General features: G+C 43.8%; 1 protein-coding gene across 15 annotated transcripts in view; it reads right to left on the bottom strand.

Annotated features, from left to right (window-relative positions):
* Positions 1-20408, bottom strand: part of LOC147097348 (protein mono-ADP-ribosyltransferase PARP6) — a 121830-nt gene that overhangs the window by 69142 nt on the left and 32280 nt on the right. For 11 of the 15 annotated variants that reach the window (XR_015074361.1, XR_015074362.1, XR_015074364.1 and 8 more), the window contains 2 exons: positions 11173-11211; positions 4380-4474 (listed from right to left, as the gene is read on the bottom strand). Coding sequence is in view for 11 of the 15 variants with exons in the window: in XM_085972238.1 (XP_085828364.1) it covers positions 4380-4474; positions 11173-11211 (134 nt within the window). In the remaining 4 variants the exon portion in view is untranslated. The remainder of the gene's footprint in view (positions 1-4379; positions 4475-11172; positions 11212-20408) is intronic. The other 4 variants (XR_015074363.1, XM_085972247.1, XM_085972248.1 and 1 more) reach the window with 1 other exon arrangement.

Raw genomic sequence — 20408 nt, 5'->3', positions numbered from 1 at the left:
GCCTTGGCTCCATACCCTTGGCTAACAAAGATCTATCAGTCTCAGATTTAAAATTATTAATTGAGCTAGCACCTACTGCTTTTTGTGGGAGGCAGTTCCACACTGCTACCACCCTTTACAGAAGCGTTTCCCAACTTCTCTCCTGAATGGCCTGGCTCTGATTTTAAGGTTATGCCCCCTTGACCTAGACTCACTCCCCCCCCCCCCCCAACAGTTGGAATTTCTAAGGGGTTCTCCCGACCCCTCGGCCGTAACTTCAGCAGAAGATCGATGGAAACCCTGAAGAAATGGCTGGAAATCCCCAGGGAAATGTCGTCCAATTCAAGCCTTCCAACTTGGAACTCTTGAAAATTGACATGTAAAATCTGGGCTGGCAAGTCATCCAACGCAGATGCCAAAAGGGGTACGGCAGTGTCATGGCTGTGTTACTGGACTAGTACCCCAAAGGATTTGGACTGATAATTCATGAGAATATGAGTTCAAATCCCACCATAGCAGTTTGAGCAGTTTGAAGTTAGTGTAAAAATAAATGTTTTTAAATAAAAATCTGGATATAAAAAGCTGGTTTCAGTAAAAGTGACCATGACGCTGATGGAGTATCATTAAACCCCAGCTGGTTCACTAATGTCCGTTAGGGCCGAAAACCTGCCGTCCTTACCCGGTCTGGCCCATATGTGACTCCAGTCCCCACACCAATGTGGCTGACTCTTATCCACCCTCTGAAGTGGCCTCGCGAGCCACTTGGGTATTGACGTAATGAAACTCACTACACACTTGGTTCAAGTATAAAGCAAGGCTTTAATCAACTTGTTTCAAAACATGGAGGTCTAGTTGTACTTCACTAGTTCCTGTCTTACAAAATGTCCCTGAGCAAGCTGGGCCCACGCCCGAGTATTTATACTCCTTGGACGGTGCCACCAGCTGGCCGTCCAGTGTTATTTCATGAGTCTTTCTTCATGGATCATAAGATTCATAACAGGTATATCAAACCGCTACAGCGGTTCAAGAAGGAGGGTCCACCACCACCTATTGCAACTAGGGCTTGGCAGCGAATGTCGGCCTTGCCAGCGACGCACAAATCCCGAGGATGAATTAAGTAGTAATTCTGGCAAGAGTGAGAGCGTTGGTAGCTCAGGGGGATGAAACTAATTGGATACAGGGCCTTAGGGTAAAACTGTGGCCACGGGAACCGCCTGCTTCACAACGTGAGCATTTATTCTGTGCATTTTTATGAACCGTACAATATTTCTCTTTCAAGGGTCTCTCCCCACCGGCACAAACTAGTGTGAGCTACTTTTAAACATCACAAGGCTGGCCCACCCATAAATAAAAGGACACACTCGGGTGAAAATGTAACTTGTTAAAGTATTTTGGAATGAGCGGTGGCATTACAGACAGGTTAAAGGAAAAGATGCATTTATTCAGTGCCTTTCACACCCTCAGGGTGTTTCAAAGCACTTCATAGCTAATGAATTACTTTTGAAGTTTAGTCACTGTTGGAAATGTAGGAAACGCGGCAGCCAATTCGCATCGAGATCCCACAGACAGCAATGAGATGAATGACCAGTTCATCTGTTTTGCTGTGTCGGTTGAGGGACAAATGTTGGCCAGGACATTGGGAGAACCCAACTGCTCTTCTTTGAATAGTGCCGTGGGATCCTTTACGTCCACCTGAATAGGCAGACGGGGCCTCGGTTTAACATTTCAACCTAAAGAAGCATTTCCTCCATACTGCACTGAAGTGTCAGCTTAAGCTCGATGCTCGAGTTTTGCAGTTACACTTGAGCCCTCAACCTTTTAAATCAGAGGCATGAATGCTACCAACTGAGCTAAGCTTAAGATTTTTAGTTTCAGCATGTTAGAGCTGGTGTAATATCAAAATTAATGTGTTTCATTAGAATTTTAGAAAACTCAACTTATAGACAAAGATAGTTATAGATAAGTCTACTTATAGACAAGACTACGTATCGACATAGTTATAGATAAGGCTACTTATAGACAAAGATAGTTATAGACAAGGCTACTTATATACAAGACTACATATAGACACAGATAGTTATAGACAAGGCTACTTATAGACAAGACTACATATAGACAAAGATAGTTATAGATAAGTCTACTTATAGACTAGGTTACTTATAGGCAAGACTACTTATAGACAAAGCTAGTTATAGACAAAGATAGTTAGAGATAAGTCTACTTAAAGGCAAGGCTACTTATAGACAAAGATAGTTATAGACAAGACTACTTATAGACAAGGTTACTTATAGACAAAGATAGTTATAGATAAGTCTACTTATAGATTAGGTTACTTATAGGCAAGACTACTTATAGACAAAGCTAGTTATAGACAAAAATAGTTATAGATAAGTCTACTTATAGGCAAGGCTACTTATAGACAAAGATAGTTATAGACAAGACTACTTATATACAAGACTACTTATATACAAGACTACATATAGACAACGATAGTTATAGACAAGACTACTTATAAACAAGACTACATATAGACAAAGATAGTTATAGATAAGTCTACTTATAGACTAGGTTACTTATAGGCAAGACTACTTATAGACAAAGCTAGTTATAGACAAAGATAGTTAGAGATAAGTCTACTTATAGGCAAGGCTACTTATAGACAAAGATAGTTATAGACAAGACTACTTATAGACAAGGTTACTTATAGACAAAGATAGTTATAGACAAAGATAGTTATAGACAAGACTACTTATAGGCAAGGCTACTTATAGACAAAGATAGTTATAGACAAAGATAGTTATAGACAAAGATAGTTATAGATAAGTCTACTTATAGACAAGGCTACTTATAGATAAAGATAGTTACAGACAAAGATAGTTATAGATAAGTCTACTTATAGACAAGACTACTTATAGACAAAGATAGTTACAGACAAAGATAGTTATAGATAAGTCTACTTATAGACAAGATTACTGTTGTAAATCTCATCCCCAAAGAAACTACTCATGAAATAACACTGGACGGCCAGCTGGTGGCGCCATTCAAGGAGTATAAATACTCGGGCGTGGGCCCAGCTTTCCAGGGACATTTTGTAAGACAGGAACTAGTGAAGTACAACTAGACCTCCATGTTCTGAAACAAGTTGATTAAAGCCTTGCTTTATGCTCAAACCAAGTGTGTAGTGAGTTTTATTACGTCAGTTACTTATAGGCAAGACTACTTATAGACAAAGACTACTTATAGACAAAGATAGTTATAGACAAAAATAGTTATAGATAAGTCTACTTATAGACAAGGCTACTTATAGATGAGACAAAGTGATTACAGACAAGGCTACTTATAGGCAAGGCTACTTATAGACAAATATGTTTAGAAACAAGGCTATTTACGTAAATAAATCTGCAAAATAATTGCCCATGCAGACAGTACCGCTTTAATTTACTCTTTTCCACAGCATTTTCAGGACCGCGAAGGAATCCCAGCCTGCACTTGCATAACGTCTCTGGCACAGCAGAGTGTGCACAGGTGCCTTACAAGGGTCATCAGACGGTGAGCAGGAGTTAGGAGATGAGGTAGGGGAGGTGGGTCTTAAGGAGGTTTTTCAAACTGGGGGAGGGAGCTGCAGAAAGGAGGAAGGACTCAAGAAAAGGAATGGTGAACCACGGAGATCAAAATGCGCTGTTTTTCGTTGGCACAGAATTAATACCAGTAGCTTACAGTCTGCCCCACTGAACCAGCACAATATTGTCTTTAAAGGGGCCCCCAACTAGTCAAGCGCAAGATACAACATTTTAAAAATATGTTCAGATATCAGAATGATAAATTGCATGCCTTTCATCATATCATAAAAGAGGACGTGAAAAGACAAGCAAATTTCATCGAACCTTTAATAACTTAAAATGAATAAACAACTTTGGATTAAGTGGCCTTGTATATCGGGAAGGTGCGGGTTTGAGGGCCGCCTCAGAGGGCCTAAGTTTGAATCCAAGTCTTGACCGCCATTCAGACGCCTCAGCTGTCTGTCAGGCTGCTAGGCTTGAGCCCTTTTTGTAGGTTCGGAGTGCTCCATCTTTGGCCAGAGTGGAAGGTAAAGCTAACAGGCCCAGTCCCATACTGCAGTGGTAATCAGAAAGCAGCAACGACGGCAGCAGGGAGAGAATTTACATCCCGGACTATCCTATCCCTCCGGCAGATGGAACGAAGCCTGGAAGCAAAAATAAAAAGCGAGGAAAAATGGAGCTAAAAAGATCTAAATAGGAATTATTTTTTTAAAGAATCTTTAGCTCTTATTCCCTGAAGAAACTCATAAAATGATAAACAAAATGTCAGACTGAAAAAGAGCGCAATAAAAATTACCATCAGTTCTGCAACACTTGAAAATCGCAACGTTAAATACTTACCTGACAGACACAGAATTTTCTCCATAAATTTCCTTCACCGCTTCGATGTCTGCATCGAGCTGTGGGTGTCGGTATAGATCAGCTGCACAGCTACCCTATAAAAACAGACACACACTGTAATATATTGTTGGGCTTGCCTGAGAAAGAGCTGTCACTGCAGGCACTGCTGATGTTTCGGCCTTCCTAGGATTCAGGCCAGCTCAGTCTCTTCTTCTCTTGCTCTCCTCTCTCTCTCTCTCATTCTCACTGTCTCTTTCTTTATGTGTCTCTCTCACTTTCTGCCTGTCTCTCTCTTTCTCCCTCTCGCTCTCTCTCTCGTTGTCGCTGTCTCCGTCTCTTTCTTTATGTGTCTCTCTCACTTTCTGCCTGTCTCTCTCTTTCTCCCTCTCGCTCTCTCTCTCTTGCTCTCTTTCTGTCTGTCTCTCTCTTTCTGTCGCTCCCTTGCTCTCTCGCTCTCTCTTTCTCTCTCTTCTCTTCTCTCTCACTCTTTCTGTCTGTCTCTCTTTCTGTCGCTCCCTTGCTCTCTCTTCCTCTCTCTTCTCTTCTCTCTCTCACTCTTTCTGTCTCTCTCTTTCTGTCGCTCCCTTGCTCTCTCACTCTCTCTTTCTCTCTCTCCTCTTCTCTCACTCTTTCTGTCTGTCTCTCTCCCTCCTTTTCCTGTATGTGCTTCAATGATATGAGTGATGTTTGGATTCAGCTTTAAAGGGGAAAGTCCTTTCTCTTCAATTTTTACAGGGCCCATGTTGTCGTGTTGGGAAGGTTTTGAGGGTAGACCAGGATCCAGGAACAGTCTCTTCCACATGAGCGGCACGAGTCACTCTGCGGGACAGATTAAGTTGCATCAGAAGCTGCATCTGCTGCAATGTGAACGTACCCCAGTGGTTCTCTGATAAAGTTAGTTTAACTTGAGAAACTGATATAATTTCAGACTGCAGCAGCTACAATAACTGCCTGTATTGTTAAAGTTTTCTAATGCATGGTTCTGACTTTACATGTTACTTAGAATTTCATAGAACTTACAGCACAGAAACAAGCCATTCGGCCCATCTGGTCTATGCTGGCGAGTATGCTCCACACGAGCCTCCTCCTGCCCCAATTCATCTAACCTTATCAGCATACCATTCTATTCCTTTCTCCCTCATGTACTTATCTAGCCTCCCCTTAAATGCATCGATGCTATTTGCCTCAACTCCTCCGTGTGGTAGCGAGTTCCACATTCTCACCACTCTCTGGGTGAAGAAGTTTCTCCTGAATTCCTTATTGGATTTATTAGTGACGATCTTATATTTATGACCCCTAGTTTTGGAATCCCTCACAAGTGAAAACATCTTCTCTACGTCTACCCTATCAAACACCTTCATAATTTTAAAGACCTCTATTAGGTCAACCCCTCAGCCTTCTCTTTTCTAGAGAAAACTATGGAAATGCAATGCTGCTTTTTCTGTCGCCAGTAAAGTAGTTGAATACTACTCTGTTTATAAATCTGTTACACTTTTTTACATGTTGCCTTACCAGTGCTGCTTTTAAAATCATCAATACAATATCATTGACCAGAATGATACCGGGACTAAAAGGGTTAAATTATGCGGACGGGTTGCATTGACTGGGCTTGTATTCCTTTGAATATAAAAGATGAAGGGGTGATCTAATCGAGGTGTTTAAGATGATTTAAGGAATTGATAGGGTAGAAAGAGAGAAATTATTTCCTCTGGTGGGGAAGTCCAGAACAAGAGGTCGTAACCTTAAAATTAGAGCCAGGCCGTTCATGGGTGATGTCAGGAAGCACTTCTTCACACAAAGGGTAGTGGAAATCTGGAACTCTGCTCTAAAAAGCTGTTGAGGCTGGGGGTCAATTGAAAATGTCAAAATTGAGATTGATAGATTTTTGTTGGGCAAGGGTATTAAGGGTTATGGAACCAAGGCCGGTAGATGGAGTTAAGATACAGATCAGCCATGATCTAATTGTGGAGATGCCGGTGTTGGACTGGGGTGGACAAATGTGAGAAGTCACACAAGACCAGGTTATAGTCCAACAGCTTTATTTGAAATCACAAGCTTTCGGAGCGCTGCTCCTTCGTCAGGTGAAGTGAAGAGATGCATAAAGACACAGCTTATATAGTCAGAGAACACTGCCAGATGATTACAGGTAATCTTTCTAACTGCCCTTTATCCCACCTCGGCAGAGAGATAATCACAGCAATCAAAGGTGTGGATGGTGTCCAAACAGGTCAGTCAGGAAAACATTACATCAAAGAACAATGAGGTGGGGTCACCAGGGGTCAAATGTTGCAGATGCTGGGGTCTGTATGAAAAACAAAAATCAAACAAAGAACAATAAAAAAAAAGATTTTTTTGCTGGAAATCACAGCAGGCCCGGCTGCATCTGTGTTTTTGGCTTGTTCTCTCTACACAGATGCGGCCAGACCTGCTGTGATTTCCAGCAAAAAAATCTTTTTTTTTATTGTTCTTTGTTTGTTTTTTGTTTTTCATACAGACCCCAGCATCTGCAACATTTGACCCCTGGTGACCCCACCTCATTGTTCTTTGATGTAATGTTTTCCTGACTGACCTGTTTGGACACCATCCACACCTTTGATTGCTGTGATTATCTCTCTGCCGAGGTGGGATAAAGGGCAGTTAGAAAGATTACCTGTAATCATCTGGCAGTGTTCTCTGACTATATATGCTGTGCCTATATGCATCTCTTCACTTCACCTGACGAAGGAGCAGCGCTCCGAAAGCTTGTGATTTCAAATAAAGCTGTTGGACTATAACCTGGTGTTGTGTGACTTCTCACAATGATCTAATTGAATGGTGGAACAGGCTCCAGGGGCTGAATGGCCTCCTCCTGTTCCTGTGTTCTTTTGATGGTTTAGAGGGTAAACACTGGCTGCTGCGCTACTGGGTCATACAGAGCAGGGAGGCCTCAGGCTCCAGCCCTGATGTGTGCTGGGCTGCCGACGGTCCCTTGCAACTGGATTAGGGAGGTAAAATAATCAGCCAATTTCTACACCTGATCATTAGGAACATAGGGACAGGAGGAGGCCACTTAGCCCCTCGAGCCTGTTCCGCCATTCATTGAGATCATGGCTGATCTGCGACCCAACTCCATATACCCGCCTTTGCCCCATATTCCTTAATACCTTTGGTTGACAAAAATCTATCAATCTCAGATTTAAAATTAACAATTGATCCAGCATCAATTGCTGTTTTCAGAAGAGTTCCAAACTTCTACCACCCTTTGTGTGTAGAAGTGTCTCTTAATTTCACTCCTGAAAGGTCTGGCTCTAATTTTTAGACTTTGCCCCCTAGTCATAGACTCCCCAACCAGCGGAAATAGTTCTCTCTATCTACCCTATCTGTTCCCTTTAATATCTTGAAAAGTTAGATCAGATCACCGCTTAACCTACTAAATTTCAGGGAATACAACCCTAGTTTGTATAATCTCTCCTCGTAATTTAATCCCCAGAGTCCGGGTATCATTCTGGTAAACCTACGCTGCACTCTCTCCAAGGCCAATATATCCTTCCTAAGGTGTGGTGCCCAGAACTGCCCATAATTACCCAGTGAGCCCCTACTGAAAATGCATGTGTGACGATATTGGGTGAAGATAGGCGATAGCTGTGAGGAGACTCGCGGTCTAATAACAGACCAAATCTCACAAATGAAGACTTGCCACTCAAGTGAGATACTGGAAGGCTAATGGCTCCAATGGAATCATCTGCTAGCAAGAGTCAACAACAACAACTTTATGTTTATATAGCACCTTTAACGTAGTAAAACGTCCCAAGGCGCTTCACAGGAGTGTTATAAGACAAATAATTGACACCGAGCCACATAAGAAATTAGGGCAGGTGATCAAAAGCTTGGTCAAAGAGGTAGGTTATAAGGAGCATCTTAAAGGAGGAAAGTGGGATAGAGAGGCGAAGAGGTTTAACATAAGAACATAAGAAGTAGGAGCAGGAGTAGGCCATACGGCCCCTCGGGCCTGCTCCGCCATTCAATAGGATCATGGCTGATCCGAACCTAGTCTCACGTCCACTTCCCTGCCCGCTCCCCGTAACCCCTAATTCCCTTATCAGCTAGGAAACTGTCTATCTCCGTTTTAAATTTAATTAATGTCGCAGCTTCCACTGCTCTCTGAGGTAGCAAATTCCATAGATTTACTACCCTCTGAGTGAAGAAGTTTCTCCTCATCTCAGTTTTGAAATGGCAGCCCCTTATTCTAAGATTATGCCCCCTAGTTCTAGTCTCACCCATCAGTGGAAACATCCTCACTGCATCCACCCGATCAAGCCCCCTCACAATCTTATATGTTTCGATAAGATATGTTTAGGGAGGGATTTCCAGAGCTTAGGGCCTAGGCAGCTGAAGGCACGGCCACCAATGGTGGAGCGATTATAATCAGGGATGCTCAAGAGGGCAGAATTAGAGGAGCGCAGATATCTCAGGGGGTTGCGGGGCTGAAGGAGATTACAGAGATAGGGAGGGACGAGGCCATGGAGGGATTTGAAAACAAGGATGAGAATTTTGAAATCGAAGCGTTGCTTAACCGGGAGCCAATGTAGGTCAGCGAGCACGGGGGTGATGGGTGGATGGAATGTGGGAGGCCAGCCAGGAGTGCGGTGGAATAGTCAAGTCTAGAGGTAACAAAGGCATGGATGAAGGTTTCAGCAGCGGATGAGCTGAGGCAGGGGCGGAGACTGGCGATGTGGAAATAGGCGGTCTTAGTTATGCCACGGATATGTGGTCGGAAGCTCATTTCAGTGTCAAATATGACATCAAGTTTGCGAACAGTGTGGTTCAGCCTCAGACAGATGCTGGCGAGAGGCTCAGACAGATACTAGTCAGCAGGTGCGGGGGGTGTAAATACAAAGGTCATGCCTTTGTAGGGTGCTGCAGTGGTCCAAGATCATTGCTTCAAAAGGTGGGTCGCAGGCTTGATCCTCCACCACTACGTTCCTGTAGTGTCAGCAGCAGGTTTTCTCTTCACAGAGGGCAAGGTAAGTTTAAAGGGTCATCCTTAGGCTTCTCTCGCGTGCCTGGATGGACTGACTCTCAGCATTAGCAGTGAAGGCATGGGAGAAGGTCACTTCGGAGTGGCTGCCTTTGGTGTAAACCCCAGCAAGACCAGGGGACTGATGGAGAAAACAGAAAAGGCGTAGCCGCCAAGCGGATTGGAATTGTAGCATAAGTGAATGATGGAATGCAATGGAAAGCACTGACATTGTGTCTGAATCATTTAAAAGTGTAGATTCCAGAATTCATATTATTAAGAGGATAGTAATTTGGTATCAATCTCTTGCCTGAACAATAGGTTAAAATCAAATTCTGCTAACAGTGTTTTAAAATAATAAATATTATTTGTTATTACCTGCCAGCCCTGTCAGCCCTGAATTATTGGACCAGGCCAGACAGCCATAATTCTGTAATGTTAAAAATTCTGTCCTTTTCTATAATAATTTGATTATTATTGTTTATAATTAAATAGTAACGCTTACAGCAAATTAAGAAGCGGAGAAGTCGAGTTGGTTGGAGCCTACGATTTTCTCTAGAAGTCGAGGAGCTGGCAGATGCAAAACTGAGGTGCTACGGCGCCACCACTGGCGGGAGGGTGTAATTACAGCGTGACATCTTTACATAGGTTGTTTCCATCATAAATGTGGACATGGGAATTTACAGTGGAAAAAGGTGACATGCAAAATATGACAAAACCATAACAGGATGTAAGGTTTTGTAGACAGGATGTGTGTGCAGAAATAAGGTTTTTAATATGGATTTAATCATGATTTATCAAATTGCTGTTTAAAAGTTTGTAACTGAGTCTCTGTTGCAGCTCGTCGTGCCTTTAAAATAAAGTTGCTTCTATTTCTACAGCGATCTGTTCAACACCTCCTCTTTAAGTGACCTATCTAAAGTTTACAGGACATTCTTTTGCTCTTACTAGGCATTTCTGAAAATTGTAACTGCTTTACACTGTAACACAAAGTCACATCATTAAGCAGAGTGACAAAAAGCAGCAGTCCAGTGGGGACCTGTGTGGCAAATGAAATTATATTAAAACAGAGGGTCTGCCTGAGAGCCAGAAGTATTCTCCAATGCAATAGTGTTCAACAAACACCTTTTTACACATTCTTTAAACCCAAGTCAGTCCCGCAGTGGAAAAATACATCATCAGGAACCACCGATAATATTTCCCAGTCCTTCAGGCTGTGTGCATCAAACAGAATGCGGAGGTAGATTGAAATTTCAATTAAACAATATTAAAGGTTCATACATCAAATCCTGTTGAAGGGTCTCGAAAATCTTTAAATGGTTCAGAACTGGACCAAGTCATCTGCTGCAACATTCTTATACTCAGTCATCACACCTTACAGTAGGTTTTTTTTTTTGGTTTAACGTCTTCCTTTCGACAGACATTAGCCACAGTGGCCTAGAAATTCGTCAACGGGCGGTGGCACAAAATGGACGCTATCGGCTCGGGCCGCCCGTTACACACGCAGCGCCCGATATTCCGTTCCACGACGGAACTGGACATGGAACGTATAACAGGCGACCGAGCCGATACCGCCTGTTTATTTGCGCCGCAGCCCGAGACGAATTTCGAGGCCCATTTAATTAAGATCAAAAGTCTTATTTCGGCTCAGCTGTTCCCTGGCAAACGATCACTGATCTTTAAGGGGATGCTAGCATAACAAAGCGGTTCCGTCAAATGCAGTTGTAAAATAAACAACATTTTGAATGCTCTCACTAGCGGAAAGCTTTACTGTGATCTGTCCAAAGGAGGTCCTACCTGTTGGGTTGATATTTCTGACTGGGCCATTTCATGTATCTATTAGAGAGGAAGGACTGTATTATTTTTTGAGCAATATCTGTCCAGTACTTTTTATTACAACAAATCATCAATGTTCAAGTGTATGGGGGGGGGGGAGCGGGGTTTAACAAGGGATAATGGGCAATGTATTTCTTCTCATTAACAGACTCTTAGGGCTGGATTTTATCAATGGAGACGAGTAGGAGGCGGGATTCCTACTTTTGGGGTTGTAGTCCCGCCTCCATCGAGTTGTGGCCAACCCACTCGATTTTCCCTTGATTGACCTTGTTGAGTCCGCCCAGCAGGCTCAGCAGGCCAATTAAGGGCCACCCGGCAACAGGTGATGTCACAGATTGACATTTCATCTGTCAAGAGCTTTTGACAGATGAAATATCAGCATTTGGCAGCTCTTTGAAGTTGTCAAACACTGACAATCTGTACACTAAGTTAATTCCTTCCTCTCAGGCTGATTTAGAGATCTCTCCAGAACAGGAAGCAGAGGCTGCAGATTTTGACAGCTCGCGGCCATTCTGCTTTCTGTGCCGGTGAGATGAGGGACTCCCGAGACCTGAAGGAAGGAAGCCTGCATTAGTAAGTAAAGGTAAGTAAAACTTATTTAAACATTTTACACCCACCAAACACACTTACCTCTGCACTCATGCACCCATCACTGTCCTGAACACCGGACATCTCGAACCCTCCAAGTCCTTCAGCCCGACGGTCCGCCTCGCTAACTTGGCGTGGTTTGGAGCCGTCGGGAAGCCCACACTTCAGGGGTAAAAATAGGATTAGGCTAAAAACTGCCTGTTAACTACCTGTTAACAGGCAGTTAATTGGCACTAATCCCCTTCCCGCCTCGGGGAGGTGGCTCCCAGCACAGGTTGGGTACCCGCCTCCTGGGAAACGAGCATGGAGGCGGGTTGGGGGCGGGATGGGTTCATGCCCCCCGATTTTGCAATTTTAACACCCCACACGCCTCCATTCCCGCCTCCACGGCCCTGGGAAATTCTAGCCCCTAGACAATAAAATTAGCAAACTAGCCCTAAGAGAGGTGCATGACATTTCAGCTCACCTGAGGAATGTACACATCTAGTTCGTTAAATGAGCTCTCCGTTATCATAGGCGGGGGAGCGATGGGGTGAAACTAGTAGATCTCCCATGGCATTGCTCATGGTCAGTCAGACAATATGCTATTTTATAATGACAGGAGCCTTATACCATGCAACGCAGTCTATTATTCTGCTGCTAAGTTGCGGCGGTATTTAACATGCTCCACCCCTTTAAGCCCACACAGAGTCGAATAAGTGCTGTGCATCCTGAGGTCAGTTAAAGGTTGGTGAGGGAAATTTGTAGATTGACGAGCGCTTGTAAATTTCTGGCTCCAGATCAGAAGAAACTAGCATGAAATGACTGCCAGTCTTTCTCTATTCTCTATTAAGATATATTTCTTAAGGCTAAAGGGATCAAGGGATATGGGGAGAAAGCAGGGACCGGGTACTGAATTTGGATGATCAGCCATGATCTCATTAAATGGCGGAGCAGGCTCGAGGGGTTGAATGGCCTACTCCTGCTCCTATCTTCTATGTTTCTATGTTTCTATTTTTTTTTTTAAATATCCTTTTGCCAATTTGAATGGCATGCACCAGACATGAAGCTTTTCTACATGTAGATGCTGGCTGGCTTGTGTTTTTTGGTTCTGTACTCAACCCGCAATTTTCCATCCATTTATCTGAAGTGGAATAATCCCGGGCAGATGGGGAAACATTAAAGGCGTTGCTGTCTAGCTGCGACTTATCGATTATTTATATTTCATTGTGTTTCTACCTCACCGCAACGTTAAGCAGCATATGCTGACTATATGCATTCCAAGGCATTTGTCAGAACCTTCCCACTGAGCAGTGCCCATGTTGCACATGCTAGTGACGTGATGGACTGACATATGCACCCCTGATCTCCATTTGGTACCTTCCTAGACCTACAAGTGAGATCTGGAACTCGGGGCACGGGGAATCTCAGGGATCCACTTCCGATCACTTTGGTTGGTTACCCGTACCATTGTAACAGTGCGATTCCACTACTGAGGTCATCCAAAATAAAGTTTCTTGCGACAGTGCAGTGGACATATTCTGCCCGCTGCCACCAAAACATGCTACTGTTGCTAAACATGCGGATACATCTTGCGTGCAGTTTTTTTTATTTTAAAGCTAAATTCACACTTGCCTGAAGCAAGAAGATGATTTTGTAAACTTTGAAGCACTGCAGAAGATGGTACGTTGTGGGGGGGAATGTATCTTTCTTTATTGTCCACACCCGCAGTGAGATGCAACGCGTAAACCATTCCCTAGACATCTATAGAGAGGCAAGACAGAACTTTTCTGCCGCCTTCTGTGTGCCTCTTCTCTTAAATGGAGGAGAGAATGCCATTCAGTGGCACACATTGCATGGGAATGAACAGCATCGCAAATTCCAACGCTAAACTGGGTCAAATCTGGATTGTTAGAAAATCTAAATTTGACCCAGATATGGCTTTGAATTATCCAGTCTTTATTTTTTTTTTTTAAAAAGCACCGTCCACTTGCAGAGAAGCATTGTCTCCGTTCTCTGTTCGGAAACTACTTTTGTCTGTGGGCTGCCACTTCCGAATCTGCAGCAAACGTTTTGTGATGACCCAGTTGAGAGGAAAGAGGTACCACTCTCTGCTTTAGACTACTTAGAGACGGGTAGATGCATCGCTGCCGTGAGGCCACGTTAGCACTCTTCCCATCAGTTAGCAAGGGGTCCAGCGCACTGGTAGAGTTCAGGCACTACCTCCCTGGGCCAGCAGCTATCACACAATGGACAACCTAGACTCTTACCTCTTCACGTTATTTTCAACTGTGGACAGCAGTGTCTGTCACCCACCATTAGGGCAGGTTACCAAACTGGTGACACACATGCACAAAAGAGGTGAATCAAAACCAGAATTGAACAATAAAAATTCAGGTACTCTTCAACTAATTCGCATTTGCCCATTTGGGGACACTAGATTTCCGATCTCCGCTGGAATGAAAATGTGAAAGAAGAATCATTATTGTTTCTCTTCCCCATGCCACACATCATTCCAGACTGAAAGACTAACCTGCCTCCAGGCTCTTGTTAATGGTGAGCAATAGCTATCAGGTGAGAGGTGCTTAAGAGAGAGAGCGAGAGAGGCTGGGGTTTAACCCCTCCCCCCCTCCAAATTTTCCAGCATTATGTGGAGGAACTGCTGGTTTAGAAACATACATAGAAAAATAGGAGCAGGAGTAGGCCATTCGGCCCTTCACTCCACCATTCAATATGATCATGGCTGATCCTCTATCTCAATACCATATTCCCGCTCTCTCCCCATACCTCTTGATGCCTTTTGTGTCTAGAAATCTATCTATCTCCTTTTTAAATATATTCAGTGACTTGGCCTCCACAGCCTTCTGTGGTAGAGAATTCCACAGGTTCACCACCCTCCGAGTGAAGAAATTTCTCCTCATCTCAGTCCTAAATGTCCTACCCCGTATCCTGAGAATGTAACCCCTCGGTCTAGACTCCCCAGCCAGGGGAAACAACCTCCCTGCATCCAGTCTGTCTAGCCCTGTCAGAATTTTATATGCTTCAATGAGATCACCTCTTATTCTTCTAAACTCTAGTGAATACAGGCCTAGTCCCCGGGGTCAGTGCCTGACGACCCCACCCACCCTCTATTTTTCACTGTTAAGTCTCTCTTGCTGTGCAGTCAGGTCACCCAGTATTTCTACATTGAGTATATCCTTGGGGCTTCCTCATGGAACATGGAGCAGATCAGAAACTCTTCAAGGGCACAAACTCACGTTCTGCCACTCAATGGCACAGTGTGTTGAAGCTCTCGGGTCCTGCGCAGTCTAATCAAATGCTCTAACATCCAGTCTCCTTTCCTATCTTTCCCAGTGATGTCTTGCAGAGTCCGTTAATTACTTCCACCCATAAATAAAATTTAATTTAGCCTGATAGCATCTTATAATGTCGATAATCAAGTCTTCTCCTTCATTCATTTCCCAGTGATAACTTAATTACTGTATCAGTTGTATTTTCCCTGGTTTTCTATGAGTACTGTATCCCATTACAAAACAAAAGCAAAATATTGTGGGTGCTGGAAATCTGAAATAAAAACAGAAAATGCTGGAGGCACTCAGCAGGTCAGGCAGCATCTGGGGGAGAGAGAGAGAGAGAGACAGACAGAGTTCACGTTTCAGTTCTGATGAAAGGTCATTGTGATATCCGAGTGGTAAGGTCAGAAACTGAGGGAAGCGAGATATTAGGAACCAAACCCAACTGTTTAATTACACGGTGTAGCAGAGAAACATCTCTTACAGGCTGCAAGCAAAACACCCAATTCTTACTGCATGATGGCAAGATGGAGGATTCACCTCTGAGTCATACCCATAATGCAATGCCACATTACCGTATAAACTGGTGTACCAGGACATTGAATACATGACCCATTACCTTAAAAACTGGTGAATGTGAAACCTTAATATTTGGCTCCATCTGGTGGATAACTTAAACATTACATCCCAGATTACTATAGTCATCGACCTGAAACCTCAATTCTGTTTCTTTCTCCATGGCTGCTGCCTGACCGGCTGAGTGTCTCCAGTATTTTCTGTTTTTATTTCCAGCTATAACAGTCTCTTTCTAACTTGTTCTTTTGTGGAAGCTGTGTGTCTTTTTATCTGCACTCCTTCGGAAACTTGGGATGTGTAGACTTCATGTGGTCAGACTGTGCCCCAGGGATTGTTGAGGTTATTGAATATTGGGGAGAGTGAGCCCAAGAGCCCACTCATTTTGGAAGTGAGCGTCTTCGAGGTCCCCAGACCATAAGGCTCTCAATTTATTTCAGTGGCTCTGAAAGACTTGCAGCTCAAAGGACTCACACTGGCATGCACAACTTTTACTTAAAGTGTGCATTAAGAACATAAGACGTAGGAGCAGGAGTAGGTCAGCAGGAGTAGGTCATTTGGCCCCTCGAGCCTGCACCGCCATTCAATAAGATCATGGCTGATCTGATCTTGGCCTCAACTCCACTTCCCTGCTCGCTCCCCATAACCCTTGACTCCCTTATCGTTCAAAAATCTGTCTATCTCCACCTTAAATATATTCAATGACCCAGCCTCCACAGCTCTCTGGAGAAGAGAATTCCAAAGGTTCACGGGTATGGTTATTCATGAATACCCATGCAAGACCAAATAGCTCTTAACAAAAAGAAATACATCTATTAAGCTGACAATATGGATCCAGAGCCCTTAATCGCAACTCCACAGATAATGAAGCAGTCCATGCCCACATGCAACAAGACCAGGACGACGTTCAGGCTTGGGCTGATAAGTGGCAGGTAACATTCGCGCCACACAAGTGCCAGGCAATGACTATCTCTAACAAGCGAGAGTCTAACCACCTCCCCTTGACATTCAATGGCATTACCATCGCCGAATCCCCACTATCAACATCCTGGGGGTCACCATTAACCAGAAACTTAACTGGACCAGCCACATAAATACTGTGGCAACAAGAGCAGGTCAGAGGCTAGGTATTCTGCGGCGAGTCTCTCACCTCCTGACTCCCCAAAGCCTTTCCACCATCTACAAGGCACAAGTAAGGAGTGTGATGGAATACTCTCCACTTGCCTGGATGAGTGCAGCTCCAACAACACTCAAGGAGCTCGACACCATCCAGGACAAAGCAGCCTGCTTGATTGGCACCCCATCCATCACCTTAAACATTCACTCCCTCCACCACCAGCGTACCGTGGCTGCAGTGTGTACCATCTACAAGATACACTGCAGAAACTCGCCAAGGCCTCTTCGGCAGCATCTCCCAAACCCGCGACCTCTTCCACCTAGAAGGACAAGGGCAGCAGGCGCATGGGAACACCACCACCTCCAAGTTCCCCTCCAAGTCACGCACCATCCTGACTTGGAAGTATATCGCTGATCCTTCATCGTCGCTGGGTCAAAATCCTGGAACTCCCTCCCTAACAGCACTGTGGGAGTACCTTCACCACACGGACTGCAGCGGTTCAAGAAGGCGGCTCACCACCACCTTCTCAAGGGCAACTAGGGATGGGCAATAAATGCTGGCATTGCCAGCGATGCCCACATCCCATAAACAAATAAAAATAAAATTGATCACCTATATTATAGAGACTGCTTATTAAGATCACAGCAATGAAGAGTGCTTCTAGCCTAATTGTTTCACCGTCACATTGTGGATCTGAGCTAAGTAGTAATGCTTAAGGTAATGAAACGCTTATGACTGAAATTGCTTTTAAAAGTTCCAACAGAGTTCCCACAGAAGCTTAACAAATGCAATCAAGCTCTAATGGGAAACTCAAGAGTATCTGCACAACTGATGTTAAGCCCATGAACAATCTAAGTATCACACGTGACATAATTTCTAACACTGCACTGGACCAAATCAACTTTGGTTTCTGGTCAAGTTGAGTTCTAAATTCTCACATTCCCAAATCGTATTCTCTTGCTATCTTCATCGATATTCTGTCAACAATGTCCAAAACTTGGTTTGCATTCCAGTCTTTGGTCAGAGAAACATTCAGTGTAGTTACTAGAGCTGTGAGCCAATCAGCCCAAAGTGAACCATTTTGATAACCTTCTCCGAGTATTGGGCGTTTGCCAGATTCAGGCGATTTGGGGTTTGGGTTGTCCTATTCCACACAAAGGTCCAGCATGTGTCTCTTACAAAGACCTCACCAGCCCATACCAGTTTCTCTACTGCAGTAATAGATAACAAGCAAGGGACTATTAGCTACTTCTGAGGTTGGGTTGTTGGCTTGGTGTATGGGAGTTCTATCTTCTATTTAATCTGTGTTGTGTATGAGCTCGAGCTTATAGATGCAAAAAAGTAGGGAAAAACATTCAATTTCCCAACATTGTTATCCATGACTGTGTCAGTTTGGATCAGTTAGTTGCACTCTCACCTCTGCTGGTATGATGCCTGCACGAGGGGGCCTGTGCATTAATCGAGGCTGATGTTCCAGTGCAGTACTGAGGGAGTGCTGAATTGCTGCAGGTGCCATAAGTTTGGAACTCTCTTCCACAAACGGCACTTGATGCTAGATCAATTGTTCATTTTAAATCGGAGATTGATAGATTTTTGTTAACCAAAGGTTTTGAGGAATATGGGCCAAAGGCGGATAGATGAAGTTAAGGTCGCAAATCAGCCATGATCTCATTGAATGGCGGAACAGGCTCAAGGGGTTAAATGGCCTACTCCTGTTCCTATAGAGGCCCATTCTGGTTGTTTCGAGTACGAAAGAAAGACTTGCATTTATATAGCACCTTTCATGACAACCGGAAATCTCAAAGCACTTTACAGCCAATGAAGTACTTTTTGAAGTGGAGTCACTGTTGTAATGTAGGAAACATGGCAGCAAATTTGCGCACAGCAAGCTCCCACAAACAGCAATGTGATAATGACCAGATAATCTGTTTTTGTTAGTTGAGGAATAAATATTGGCTAGGACACCGGGGATAACTCCCCTGCTCTTCTTCAAAATAGTGCCCGTGGGATCTTTTATGTCCACCTGAGAGAGCAGACAGGGACTCGGTTTAATGTCTCATGTGAAAGACGGCACCTCCGACAGTGCAGCACTCCCTCAGCACTGCACTGGAGTGTCAGCCTAGATTTTTGTACTCAGGTCTCTGGAGTGGGACTTGAACCCACAACCTTCTGACTCAGAGGCGAGGGTGCTACCACAGCTGACAATGAGGACACATTTGAGCTATAGTGGGAAAACGTTAGGGCGTCATACTCAATGGACAAGTTTAAAGGGGTTGAAGGGCCTTTTAAAATCTGAACAGGTCTTGCAATAAGATAAAGGTTTAAAACGAGGAAAACTCTGCATTCTAGCACATGCCTTTCTCACTTATTAATGCAGTTTTCATTCAGCTTATGCGCCATGACTTGTTATAAGGTATTGACCCTGTAGCAATGACATGAGTGACAGCAGGTGAGGGATCTGGGGGAGATAGAACAAGGAGGTTTATCAGTTTTCAGTTGGAAAGGACACTCTTTCTTCTCTTGGAGAAAGGAACAGAAGGTTATGTTGATAGGGTGAGATGTAGTAGGGTGGGAGGAGGCTCCTGGGGTGCATAAACGCCGAGCACGGCCCTTTTGGGCTGAATGGTCTGTTTCTGTGCTGTAAGCTCTATGTAATAACTGATGAAGCTTATCACAGTGACTAAGACAGTCAGCTTGACCTTTAACTGTTGTTAAAACTGTACCTATGAAACTCTTGAGATACTTCCCCAGCTGTACTTTCCGCTATTGCACTGAATGAGATTTCAGTGAAGCAACAATTTGCGTTCTAACGACATTCCTGTTATGTTTGTGAGTCTGAGGGAGCTGATAGCTTTGTTTAAAGTATAGTAGTCGTAATGGAACAGCGCCAACATTTACCAGGCCGGTCTGTAATGATACAGTTTGTACTCTGCTCCCGAGTGTCACTAATAATATCAAACGGTATGTTAAGGGGCAATGGGTCAGAGGAATTTTGCTGCAATGGTTGTGTGACAATTTTGTTCAAGCGTCTGTAGAGATGTATATGCTCGGGTACATTCAATCGGAGTTCAAAGATCTGGAATTAGAACCTCTATTCTTGGTGAAACCCAACTTTGGACTCGGTCATTGATATTGTGATCTGATTTTTAACAACGTCCTGCTTGATTGATCGACCAGAAAAGCCTGTAGGTGTGTCCACTTCAACTGGCCACAGCATGTTAGCTGAAATCCATACTGACCCACAAATGATGTGTCTTAATACATCCAGAAGTCTCCCAGTTTGGATTCCCAACAAACAAAGGTCTGCTTTAATCCTTTGCACCATTAATAGATTTAGGTTGCCTTTTAGAGGAGGGAAAGGACACTCTTAATGTCTCTTCACCTCTCACAGACCTTCCCTTTTGTTCTTTCATCCCCTCCCCCATTTCCCAGCCCCCAAACTAGCCTTTTAATCTGTTTCATTTCCTGCTTTTTTCTCAGTTCTGACGAAGGGTCACAGACCTGAAACATTGACTCTGTTTCTCTCTCCACGGATGTTGCCTGGCCTGCTGAGTTTTTCCAGCGTTTTCTGTTGTTATTTCAGTTTGCAGCCTTGTGTATTCTAACACGCAAGTCAAATATCTTTCGCTTTTGAGTTTAACAAGTGA

Source organism: Somniosus microcephalus, chromosome 32 (assembly GCF_052327205.1).
Source record: "Somniosus microcephalus isolate GS21.2 chromosome 32, FLI_Smic_1.0, whole genome shotgun sequence".
Taxonomy (NCBI): domain Eukaryota; kingdom Metazoa; phylum Chordata; class Chondrichthyes; order Squaliformes; family Somniosidae; genus Somniosus; species Somniosus microcephalus.
The sequence above is the reverse complement of the archived record's forward strand: the minus strand, read 5'-3'. Positions and strand labels throughout refer to the sequence as shown.